At 39.7% G+C, this 13,763-nt stretch overlaps 1 protein-coding gene across 6 annotated transcripts in view; it reads right to left on the bottom strand.

Moving 5' to 3' along the window:
• The window catches only part of acot7 (acyl-CoA thioesterase 7), a 242,153-nt gene that overhangs the window by 28,050 nt on the left and 200,340 nt on the right, over positions 1–13,763 (bottom strand). For all 6 annotated transcript variants that reach the window (XM_059638057.1, XM_048561846.2, XM_048561845.2 and 3 more), the window contains one exon: positions 10,297–10,481. In XM_059638057.1, coding sequence (XP_059494040.1) covers positions 10,297–10,481 — 185 coding nt within the window. The remainder of the gene's footprint in view (positions 1–10,296; positions 10,482–13,763) is intronic.

Below are 13,763 nucleotides of genomic sequence, written 5' to 3'. Positions count from 1 at the left end.
GTATAATGCAAATTCATGTTTGATGTCAGATGTCAAGATGTCTTGATGTATCCCAATTCCACTCCATTCTTTTATTAAGCCAACTGAATTTTGACTTTTCCGCTAGATTTTTCAATTTACAAAAAAAAAGTAAGTGGAGTACATAGTCCAGAAATTGTTGAGAGCTGATGAGACTGCTGTTGCAATGAAGTTTATCCAAAAAGCAGGTTCACGAGTGACACAGCAGGTAGATATCTAAGTAATTCTGAATCCATGGGCTGGATTTTTTCTTAAGACGCTGGGGGTGGGAATAAGTGAACTAAGAATTTTTAAAAGTTGGATTCCGAGAGGGTGGCACAGCTTTCTGTTGCCTCTGGAATACACAACATAATTTGTAAAGGCTGCATTGGTTGGGGGTGGGGGTGGGGTGTTGAATGGACAGAACACAGGAACACATTGACCTCCACTGTGCCTGTTCAGCTGAAGTCTGGGAAGCGTCCAGTAGGGATTTTCAATGCGCAAGTTATGGAGACTGAACAGTCTGGAACATGGTGAAGAATTGCAGAGCTGGATGGACATGGGTCCAGACATGAAACATCAGCTTTCCTTCTCCTCTGATGCTGCCTGACCTGCTGTGTTCATTCAGCTCTACACCTTGTTATCTCAGATTCTCCAGCATCGGCAGTTCCTACTATCTCTGGATGTGCATTGCGTTCATTTATCAGACATAGGCGCCATGATAGAGAAACTGCACACACCTTTTGCAATACATGGGTTTCTGGAAGTCTTGGTCACAGATTACAGACCATCGTTTATGTGTAAGGAACTTGAGCAGTTCCTAAAGTCGAATGGCATTCAACATATAAGGCCAGCTCCACACCATCCATCATCTAATGGTCTGGCAGAAACAGCAGTTCAAACTTTGAAGGCAGGCTTCACTCGATGTCAGGGTGTCCTGGTTCCTTTTTGATTATCAACTACCTTTCAAGCAACTACAGGGATAGCTCCATCAGAGTTGCAAAGGGGGAGAAGACTCTGTGTACCAGGTTGAATCTGACTTTCCCTGACCTCAGGGGTGAGGGGGGAGGGTGAAACAGCATCAGTAATGCCAATGTCATACTCGAGGCTCCCCTAAGCGAGACAGACAGGTTACTTCGGGGAGGACGTTTGGTGTAGGAGCCACTGCAATGGCCTGTATGGGTACGAGGCATGTTCAACATGAGGTCAAGTCCAGTAACACATAAAGTTCTGGTAGGTGCAACGGTCCTTAACAAGCACATGGAAGATATGAAAGCTGCAAACCCGTAAACAGGGCAGGGGCAAAATATGCCTGACTCCTCAGTAGTTGGCAAGGTTGTCGGAACCTATGGGTTCTCTGTCTCTGTCAAACATTGAAGAAACCTCGGAATCTGAGATAACACGGCAGATGTCGCCACCTTGATGCATTTGCCACCTGATAAAGAAAAGGAATTTCTTCCGTGACACTCCGGACACAAGAGGTGAGTTGCTGTGCATTACATGCCGCCCATATCTGATGCTGTGTTGGAGGAAACTGACCTAGTGCTAAAATGTCCCAGGAGGAGCTACAAAAAATAAGAACCTGCAGATGTCCTTGGACTCAGAGGGGAGGGATGTAGTGATTGTAACCAGGTTTTGAGTATCAGGACTGGCAAATTATGCTGTAGCTTTATAGAACTTTAATTAGGCCACACTTGGAATAATGTATATGGCCCTGGTCACCACCCTACCAGCAGGATCTGGATGCTTTGAAGTAGGTAGAGAAAAGGTTTATCAGGATGTTGTCTGGTATGGGGGGTTTTAGACATGGAGATAGGTTGGATAGACTGGGTTTGTTTTCACTAGAATGTTGGACACTAAGGAGTGACCTGATAGAAGTTTATTAGATTGTGAATGGCAAGGATAGAGTGGAAAGTATGAGTTTTTTTCCCAGGGTGGAGAGGTCAGTTACTGCGGGATACAGGTTCAAGGTATGGGGCAGGGAAAGTTCAGAAGAGATGTGTGTGGCAAGTTTTTCTCACAAAGAGTGGGATTTTCCTGGAAAGTGCTGCCAGAGGAGATGGTAGAAGCTGACACAATAGCAGCATTCAAGAAGCACCCGAATGAATACATAAAATTGGAAGGAAAATGAGGGATACGGATCCAGTTATTAGAGACAGTTTTAGTATGGAAGGGAAAAATGTGTTGGTGCAGGCTTGTAGGGCTGAAGGGCTTGTTCCTGTGCCGTATTCCTGTTTGTTGGCCAGGTGGACTTCATAGAATGAGTTCCCTGACTGGACCAGATTAACAGCCCCAATCAGAGAGCCCTGGATAAGGACAGGAGTGTCAGATATCCTGCTCACTCTGAGAGCTGACTATAACGGAGCTGGATTAGTGTCAAACACTCTCCACGGGTAAATAAAGGGTGACATGGCGACAGGATACCAATCCCTATGGAGTTATTTCAGCAGGCTGCTCCTAACTTCTGATATTGTTCACAACCACTCATCTTCAGCTCAATTATGGTATTTACAACTGAAAACTGTGCCATGGTGCAAGGCACATGTACCCAACCCCAAATTAAAAACCAATCCCAATGTCCCCCATCCTATATCTATCATATAAAACTACACTCTATGCCACCTATCATCTGCGCCTGACAATACTGACAGAAAATTAAGCAGCCAAGGCTCCAATTCCAGGCTGGAAAGTGCCCATAATGCAGCACAGCGCAATTTGCCTGTTTTTCACAATCTGCTGGAAAAAATCATTGTTGTGTTTTAGAATTACAGCACTTTAGGAGCACTTGGGGAATACCTCAGTGCTTCTTTCTCAGTGCCAGCTGCTAATCCTGATATTCAATAAATAATTCATTCTTTCTAAAATATTTAAAAATGTTCTCTTCTCAGGCTTTCATTGCGGATGTTATTTCAATGAAATGAAATGAAAAAAAAACTTTATTTTATTTTCAGTCCTTCCAAGACATCCACAGGGCTGTCATAAAGTAATGGCATCCATGAATATCTACTGCTCTCCATTTTGTCTGTGGGTATGATTATTTATACTTTGTGGCTGTACAAAGGAATGTACTTTCGCTTATCGCATTCACTTGAAATTGTAGGAGTAGTTTATTAAAAGCAATGATAAGACTGTTCAATTTAGATCATCTATAAAATCAGTGGCTCGAGTGAGATCATGGATGATCTTTCAGAAAGAAATTACTTATTAAATGCAACATTATAAAGACTGAATTAGACAACAGCAGATGGCTAATAGAATATAAACTGTTGATAAATAATCAATGTAAACTGACAGCCTACATTTGTGGTTGGTTGTAGAAGTCTGTCACCTTGTTGTAATTGAGAACACTACTCTAGCATGTCACTGCAGTGAGGGAATGGTGCATTGTCTGAGGCGTGTCATCTACATGGCACATTGAATCAAAACTCTATCTGTCTGTTCTGGTGGATACAAAAATATCTATCAAAGTAAATGAATTCTAAGTGCTTTTGTCAATAATGAAGCTCCGTTCATCACCACCAAAATGGATTAGTTGGCCTTTAACCAAATTTCATCTTTGTAATATCTTGGCATAAGTTATTAAGTGAACATCTGCATCAGCCTACAAAGTGACACTTCAAAAAGCAACTGATTGGCTATAAACTATGTTGAGATATTCTGATGACATGAAAGTTTTGTATTTCGATTTGCGGGCCATGGGGAGGCGTGATCTCAACTTGCAAATGCAGGAAATATTGTCAAAATGTATGGCATGCATTAAATTATTTCAGTGAAATGAAACAAACATCCAGGTATAGTAGGAACTGCTGATGCTGGAGAATTTGAGGTAACAAGGTGTGGAGCTGGGTGAACACAGCAGGCCAAGCAGCATCAGAGGAGCAGAAAAGCTGACGTTTCGAGTCTGGACCCTTCTCCAAAGAAGGAAAAAGGGTCCAGATCCAAACCGTCAGCTTTCCTGCTCCTCTGATGTTGCTTGTCCTGCTGTGTTCATCCAGCTCTACACCTTGTTATCTCAAACATCAAGGTATCTTGCGTCTGAAGTAGCAGAAAATGGAGATGTAACTCCTATCGCTGATGATACAGAATGCAAAACAATTTCATTTCATCAGTATGCAACACAGCCTAGGCAATCCTTTAGCCCAAGAGGTGCAAAGGCAGATTTGTGCCTTGGAGATCAGAATTTGAGACAGAATCTCCAGGTACTGATTTTCTTTTATACTGTACAGTAATTGTTTTTTTTTGAAAGCTGCTCCGTGATTCACCGAGGCCCTGAAAAGTCCCCAGATCATCCCTCAAGAAAGACAGCATCCAGAATTTTTGAAATTGGCCCAAAATGGTTCTCATTCGAAGCAAATTGTTCAGCAGCTTTAACTCTTTCCTTGCATTCTTCAATTGTTTGTTGGCAAGTGGAACTACATCCCTGTTAAATTTGATAGGTAATGCCTCACTATCATTACTGATGCACCCACGTCAGTCATACAAACAACCCCCCAACCCTGTCCATATAGAATATCTCCTAGCAGGGAAACAGACCATTGTGAAGGGCAACAGTGGTTGCGGAGAGGGACCAAAGTCCATAAATATTAAGGTTTATATTCTTTAAAAATGGACTTTCAAGAATATAGGATTGCTCTTGAAAAAGTAAAGTTCTTATGGGCTAGCTGCTGCAGTTAGAAAGAAAGGTCTTCCCAGAGTTAATAAAATGTGAGGCTGGATGAACACAGCAGGCCAAGCAGCATCTCAGGAGCACAAAAGCTGACGTTTCGGGCCTAGACCCTTCATCAGAGAGGTTGGGGGGTTGTTTGTATGACTGACGTGGGTGCATCAGTAATGATAGTGAGGCATTACCTATCAAATTTAACAGGGATGTAGTTCCACTTGCCAACAAACAATTGAAACAATTTTGTGCTCCTGAGATGCTGCTTGGCCTGCTGTGTTCATCCAGCCTCACATTTTATTATCTTGGAATCTCCAGCATCTGCAGTTCCCATTATCTCTGTCTTCCCAGAGTTGTTCAATTTTCCACTTCAGGTGCTGATGATACTTTGTAAATTTTTGTACTTTACCTTCAAACTAGCTCTGGGAAAAGATTTCTGGTGTTGACTAAAGAACATTTGAAAATGGATGAACATCAAGAATCCAGCTCAGAAGCTAATAATGATGCTTGGTACATGATCATGGATGTAACAAAAAATGCCTAACATAAAGCAACAAAACAATGTACCCAGGGAATGAGCAGCAAAAGCCCTATTTCTGTTTAGCTTCTACGCTCCCCATCTCTGCCATTCATAGTGGAGACAGATTTAAAAATAGCCTCAAAAGCATCCTCAATGTCACCTGAAGTCAGTTTTTAAAAAGTGGCTAGTAAAAGTGCTATTTATACAAGATACAGAGGCAGCAGTGCTACTTATACACATTGGAAAGACTAACGTGCTATTTATAGCTCTAGAGCAAGGTTATGTTCTTATTTTAGTACACCAATAACAACTCAATTTCTCTGCAACCATCAAATATGTCTTTTTTTTCCCATTTTGTTCTTTTTGTTAAGTTATAAATACCTCTTGTTCCCTGAAGGCCAAGGTTACTGCTTAGAGAATAATAAGCTCAGACCAGGAGCAAAATGGACAGCGTGGACAGTATTTTAAGATGAAAGAACAAATAAAATGTGACAGTGGGTTTAGATCGTGAACAAAATCAGGCTACATCATTTATCCTCCTCTGCTTGGAAACTGTGAGTGCTATTGGTGGTAAATCAGGTGTGAGTCGCAGAAGGAATACGGGGATAAAGTACATCGTATGACGACGTGACTGTAACAAATGCGACAACAAATAGACAGTGCAGTGAAATGTTCCTTTGTGACTCTAGAACCATACCTTTGTCTGTCAAAAAATCAGTACCATTAACTTTGCCTTAATTCCTTGCTAATGGACAGTAACTTTGTGGTGTCTTGTCTCATGCCACCTCCCTACATTGCTACTTCATTTCAGTGCCAGAATTGAATCCACTTTTCAGATTTGAATTGGTAATTGGCAACCAGGTGAAGTCAACCTCAGAAGCAGTTGTCAGTGCAAAACTTATTTCTTTTCGTAAATATAAACTAATGAGCTGTACAGGTACATTTCAAACTATACATGAGCCCTGTGTCTGAAGAAAGTATTTTGCATTTTATTTGAATCCAAATTACACTCCATTTTTTCTTGATTTCAAATGTATCAAAAATTACATCTGACCTTCATGAAACTGTGGTTCACAATGCTCTGAAATAGAGTTCAGTATTTGAAAATTGGTGGTGAGGTGGAGAACACAAATGTACAGGACTGTGTAAAGGTGAGGAGTGGGTCTCATCCAGCCCGTAGAATGTCTAACCTCAGTTACAGTCTTGTGAGCACTTGGAAACATCGAGCAAAGCACAGGCAAGCAATGGTGAGAAGCTTGGATGAAAGCAGCTAGATTCTCCTCCACGATCCCAGACAAAATTAGGCCACGTCATGATGAAGGTGGTTGCAAAATTCAAGTCGTGGCGCCTGGCAAGGATTTTCCTTACTGGCTACTGACACTCCCCATCTATCTGATACAACTGTGGAAGTTTGGATGACACTTTTGGGGAGCTGCCATTTTAACATCTCTTGTGATCTCCTATGGAGCATTGCATTAATGCTGGGACGAGTGGATGATCCATGTCACTAAAGTTGTCTCCAAAGATCAGAATCACATCCTGCACCTCTATCAAACTGCTTCTTCATGCCCCTATTAGTTGGCTATGAGCAGCACTGACCGGGCCAATGAACTGTTTGAAAGACACTGTATTGATGGGAAACAAAAATAGAAATTGCTGGAAAGGCTCAGCAGGTCTGCCAGCGTCTGTTGATGGAAATCAGAGTTAACATTTCAAGTCAAATGACCCTTCCACAATTCTGATGGGCTTGATGTTTAGGTCAGCAATGTACTGCTCAAGTCAGAAACCCATTCAGAGTAATTTTGAGATGGTCCGTTCTTGTGCAGAGCATCACTAAAAACAATACCTTGTAAGATGAGAACAATGCATCTTTACATTTTCAAGTCATATCAGTGATATAAAGTTCTCGCCAACCACATCTGCAAATCCTAGATTTACAAATCTGCTGGAGTCCTATCCTTACTCACTCACTGAAGTAAAGTAAACAAACTGAGTAAACAAAACTCTGTCTAAAAGAAAAATGATATCAATATCTAAACCAACAGGAATTGTAAATAAATTAAAAACCGAAAGAACAGCAGAACACTGTAAATCAGAAACAAAAACAGAAATTGCTGGAAAAGCTCAGCAGGGCTGGTAGCATCTGTGGAGAGAAACAAAAGTTAATGTTTTGGGTTAAGTGACCCTTCCATAGATCTGTGTGTAATTGATTGTAAGTAAATTATTCAAGTATTTGTACAATGTATCAGGGAAGTTTTGAGTAAGTAGATGAAGTCCCTATCTCCGAGCCAGAAGTTCCAGGCCCAAGACACACCCTAGAATTTGTTGGTCACAGAAAGAGAATTCTTGATGTGGCTAAACAGGTTACTGATCAACTTACAAATGCTTCAAGCATGCCCATGGCAGGTAGTAAGAGTAGGAAAAATTCATGGTCAGCTATGTTTGATGGAAAGGGCCTCTTCAGCTATGACTACTTATCTCTCTCTCTAACAGAGAAAAATGCATCATTGCCCCATGAAAACTATGGTCTATTTTGGCTACATGGAACATACACAGCAGAATGACTATTCCCTCATTTGCAAATAATTTTTTGTATGTTCTGAAATAAAATCCTATCTGTAACTCTGATATAAATTATTTACCTCTTAGGTCCAAGTTGACACTACAATGGCATGCCTGATGTGTGCTTGGAACCAAGCGTGTGGCAGACTTTGACAAGTGGCAACCATGACAAAATTGTTGTCGGCTGACAGCCAACCTGGATGATTAAAGTAAAACGGTGGCGCCAACCTGTAATAGAAGCTGGACTCCAAAATGATTCACTCCAGATGTAATATGCATCTGACATTTTGAGTAGGTAGGATTCTAATTGGGCAGGCAAGGATTATGCAGGATTTACAGCAGCACAGGTCATTTGACACAACTGCAACATGCATGCTTCAAGCAAACAATCCCTCTTGCACCCGACTTCATTCATCTCTTTCTGTATTTTCTATCCCTGTGTTCCTCATCCGCTGCCCTTGGAAATTATCTTTGCCATTCACCTGAAGCTGGGGACAGTGTCCAGTACCCTGTAGTGGTTTCTGGTTTCACAGCCAAAGCTGGTTGCCATGTTTCAATTATTAAAGGTCAGTAGGGAGTATTCTCGTGTGGAAACAACGTGCATTCCATGTCATGCAATAGAAGGCTATCTGTAAGGATATCATCTGTCATTTGTTTTGGAGACTCTTAACCATTTGATAATATATGATATCCAATGACCAAAATAAAAATTGTCAACTAATACACCCTTAAATTTTCTACATCCAGGATTAATTCCTTGTTATCTATAATTCCAAAGTAAAAATGAAAATAACTTTAAATGCAATGTATGTCAACGATCGAAAGGAAAAGATTGGCGAAAGCTGTAGATGTGATCCTTTTGTTGAATCTCTAGAAACTGATTGAAGTCTCAATCGAAATGCTGGCTTATCTTTCCCTTTTGAATGCTGATTTGCCTGTTGTATAATTCTATTATTTATGTGATTCAAAACTGTATTTTCGGCATTTCCGGTTTGTCTTTTTGTCTCTACCTAACATTTTATAAGAACTATGGGAGGAGAAATTCATTTGCATACTGACACTTCCAGACTTGCGTTGATTCCCCTGATGCAGTTGTACAGTATATTGCTGCCAGCACAGCCACGCTGATTTCTTAATTTTTGCCAGTGTTATTTATTGCCATGGTGAAATGATGTAGTTATGCCAATGCAATGGGAGGCAATATGCCCCCCAACCTTATTTCAAACTTTTCACTGTACTATATACAAGGATCCTCAACTATTATCAAAATCTACAGTATTGTGCTTGCTAATGATATTTACCAAACCTATTGGAGCTGAAAATTTTAAATATTCCATTCACAGGAAAATTGTGATGCTTTTTATTGTCCTTTCCAGGACATAAACAAAATCACTTCTCATCTTCCCCAACAGAAAATGATTGATTGCACATCCTATTTTGTGCTCTGTCAAGAAAGGCAGTTCCTAATAATTTCAGTCCAAAGTCATTTATACCATCAGGAAAAGACAGAGGAATCAATAAAAGGCTTTGACAAAAAAAAACTGATTTGTTTCTTTTTTGACTTTCCAGCACTTTTCCCTTTGCTGCTGAAATTTCCCTGGACTTGAACTGCAACCATACATCAGCCAGGCTGACAATCACATTAAGAAAGAATGATAAGAAGGACATTAGATCTATGCGGATATTACTTTTTGCCAAGATACTGAGTATTTTGGAGATAATGTTCTAAAGACCTTCAATATTTTATCTGAGTGCTGTTATGCTCTTATGGTCATCCTTCAAATAAAACACAGATAGAGAACAAAGTTAGGAATCATCTGCACTTTTCTGTTTCTTGAACAGGTTCATAATTTCACTCCAATTGGTGTATAAACCTAATCTTCCTCTTAGTGTCTACTTTCCAGCAGCCATCACTGGATGGGCATCAGGACATCTGATTGATTTACCTTCCCTATCACAGAAATTCTTTTAAATTCGGTTCACATCACAGAGCATCATGGTGTAAGATCCATCTGGTCGATTTGCTGCCACCATCCTTTCTCTTGGTGGGGACCTACAGGACCTGTTGGTCTGGTCTGGCAGTCTAACAAGAAGAGGCTATTGTCTTAAACAAGACATGCTGTTGTGCGTGGTAGCAACAAGCACAAGTGAGGTTGATATAATAGGCATTGTTGCTGCCACTGTGAGGGAGACTTCAATATTAGATCTTACTGCTTCAAGATCCAAAGCTGCGCCCCCTGCCCAAATTCACGTGGCATCATCGTATTTGGCCATGTTTAATGCATTCCTCAGCATGAACCCTTTCAAACCCTTACAACAGGTGTCGCAACCACATGTAGCACTTTTCCCTTTGACTTGGATGAGCTCTGTTAATATAAAGGCCAGTTACTCAATCCCAGCCATACTGGTCCAAACTGAGCAAACCCTTCTATGTGTGAAATGACCAAATGTATCTTGCTGTACATATTACACACTATTATTCCTCAACTCTTCTGATGTAGAAAACACAATTCCAGTAGATAGATTAAAATTGGTTACATTAATACATGCATTCTCTCACCTTCAACATAGGAATAGGAAGTGCTTTTCCTTCCTTGTCCAAGGAAACATAAGTAAAGAATGCAGTAACAGCAGGAGCCTTTCCTTTTGGACATTCCGTGACATGGTCAACATCCACAAAAACTTCAATCTCCATAGACTTGTTACTAGTAAATGTCATTCGACCAGAAACAGTCATTACAGACCCTGAAATGGAAAGTGGTTGTGGTTAGAAACAAGACATTAACTTTCTGTAATCAGACAAATGACTTGAAGAGAATTTGTGTTCACTGAGCATTTCACATATTCATAATATTCCAAAGCAACCAAAAGCCAAACAATTCTTGCTGAAGTGCAATTCTTTTGATGGTAAATTTCTGTACACTGCAGATTGATGGCTGAAGTTGATCAAGATATTGAGAGAGCTTGCATACTTCTTCAAAAATTTCTCACATTTACTTGAATCAGTGAAGGAGGCCTCAATTTAACAGCTTGTCTAAACAATGGCACCTGTGACAATCAGCAAGCTCTTTACTCCACTGAGGAGGAGCTGAATATTATTTAAATGGACAAAGACTACAGAAAACAGTAGTACAGAGGCAGTTTGCACATAAGGCACAAAAAGCTAGCATACAAGTTCAGCAGTTAACAGAGAAGGTAAATGGAGTGTTAGCCTTTATGGTGTATAAAAATAAGTCAATTTAAAAAAAAAACTTGCTAAAATTAGACATGACACTAGTTTGACCACATCAAGAATACTGTGATTAGTTTTGGACCTCTTATCTAAAGAAAGGCCGGCATTGCAGGCAGCCCAGATAAGATTCACTATGTTGATTCTAGGTATGGAATTTAGGAGAGATTTTCTAATGAGAAGCCATGAACCTGTACTTACTGGATTTAAAGGAATGAGAGGCAACCCTTATTGAAACATTAAAATTCTTAGAGACAATTCTTAGGAGAGATTGACAGAGTCAATGCTGAGAGGTAGGTTCCCTTTGTGCGCAAGTCTAGAACCAGAAGGCATAATCTCAAATTAAGGGATCACTGGGTTAGGACACAGGTGAAGAAATTTTTCACTTGGAATTTTTTCTCTTGGAGGGTGATTAAATTGCAGAATTCTTTAGCATAGAAGGATGTAGAAGCCCGGTCTTTAAGTACATTCAAGGCTGAGACAGACAGATTTTTAACCAGTAGGGGATCAAGGGTAATGGAGAAAGGTAGGAAAGTGAAGTTGAGGATTATCAAATCAGCCATGAGCTCAATGAATAGTAGATCAGGCTCGATGGGTCAAATGGCCTTCTCATATTCCTGTGAGTACGGTCTTATGGCATCAACCTCGTTTATGTGCTTAAGCCCTGAACTGCAACTTGAACACAAACTTCAAGCTCAGGGACAACAGAGGTGTTGAACCAAGATGAGACTTATGTTCTGCTTCTTTACACAGAAATACTAGTCTTCATAAAAAATAGTCGACTTGGACCTGAACCTTAACTATAGGCCTCTTCCCCTACTTCAGGGGAAATCATCTCTCTCATGCTGATACACATTCAATCATTTACCACTAGATGAAATTAAATACTACATCCAGTGTGTCATACCAGATGTAATTCCACTGACAGGTTAATCAAAACCAAAGGTTATTATCTGCTACTTTAAAATAAATAGTAGCAGATTATCAATACTCTGTGTGAAACTCTAGAATTTTGAACATGTAATTGATTAAGATTATGTCAGAAAGTGTAAAGTATCATGGCATGCAAGGCCTGTTTTAGAGGTCAACAAATAAAAATGGGACATTATAGTTTTAAAACATATATTTTCCAAAGTACATTGTCCTATAGAAAATATTCCATTTTCCAGGTCTTTGTTTGCTGAGCTGTTGAATGGTTCTGAGATAAACACAATGAATAGTGACTCTTCTCTGGGTGGAGTGAGGTGGAGGGAATCAACCAGGGCTTACGGTTCTTGATCACATTTTAGTGACAAATAACCCCTCAACCCCAAATCTCATCTCCATGGACATATGAAGACAGCAAAGGAGTAGGTTTGGCTGTGAGAACCAATAAACGATTTCTCTTCACAATATTTGTCTAATTTTGCCTTGAAAATATTTAAGCTTCTATCCATACAAGCACCCTCAATAAATAACTCCAAAAATCACTTAGTCTTTCAGTGAAGCAAAGCATTCCACCTATATTGACATCTTTACAGCTTAAACTCTTGATGCTTGTTATCTTGGTTGACAGAATTCTCAAACTACACAAATAATTCAATAACAAACCCTAGAGAGTTGCATGCACCCACATGCTGTTGGTGAATCACAGAAATCAGTTGCTGAATTAATGAGCCATACAACAGTTGCTAGGTTTTCTGGCACCGTGCTCACTCCCAGTAACAGCATTTTCAGAATTTGACAATGTCCTGAGACAACAATTAATAAAACTTTTGAAGATGCAAAGCAATCAATGAAGCAGCAGGCTCATTGGATCAGGCCAAAAGAATAATTTCAGTCAAAACTGGGTGAACGGATCAAGGATCTTAATTCAAAATTCATGCTTAGGAAACCTCCATAGGAACAGGAACCGAGGCAGAGCTGAGAGACGCTGTAAAGGTTATGCATTGATCAGATTTTATACAAGTTGATTTTATGCCCAGTAAGCAAAACATCCATTACATCAATGGATAGGCCACAGATCAGTGAATTACAGATTATCTGTCATATTTTATAGCAAGGATTTTACTTTTGGGATTAGAACAATACTGTTTGATTAATCTATCCTATTAATGGTCTACTGTTTCAGTGCAGCCTTTAACAACTCACCACTTTGGAAATGATGCCAATGTTTACCATCTCTCACCCCAGGCAAAAATCTAGCTTGATAGATCACATTTGGACTTGTTTGGTTTTTAACAAAGTGGTGTCTCACTGAGACACAGAAGCACACATTACTGCAATTTGGCTTTAACACCAGTTTATCGATAAAAGAAATGATGGAAGAATAGAAGAAATCAAATTGTCTACCTACAATACAAATTCAAAGATTTTTGAATATGCAGTAAGAGTATGATATCATTCAACCCAAAACATTACTAAATAAATTAGAAAAAAAACTCTTTTTATAGTACCTGAGGCACACACCTGGTACAGTATCCAAAACATCACTCATACAGTATTCATATATCTTGAATTGAACACTTCAGTTGGTTTACGTCACTTGTAATTGCAAATTTTAGATTTGACCTGTAGATAGCTTCTTCCTGGAGCCATCATACACTTGAATTTAAATGTATTCAGCTTTAAGCGATCTCTTCATGGTTTTATTGCGACATTTTGCATCTGGGACAGACACCAATTTTTTACTTCAAGGTAAACTAGTATAGTACATATCATCCCTTTCTCAGGAGCACAGGTATATGTAGCTATCCTATTCTAAGAACTTCTCAGGATTGCCCAAACAAAGTAAAAGAGAAACCAGAAATCTCCATTTC

The sequence above is a fragment of the Stegostoma tigrinum genome, chromosome 28, assembly GCF_030684315.1.
Source record: "Stegostoma tigrinum isolate sSteTig4 chromosome 28, sSteTig4.hap1, whole genome shotgun sequence".
Lineage (NCBI taxonomy): Eukaryota > Metazoa > Chordata > Chondrichthyes > Orectolobiformes > Stegostomatidae > Stegostoma > Stegostoma tigrinum.
This window is presented reverse-complemented; position numbering and strand designations above follow the sequence as displayed.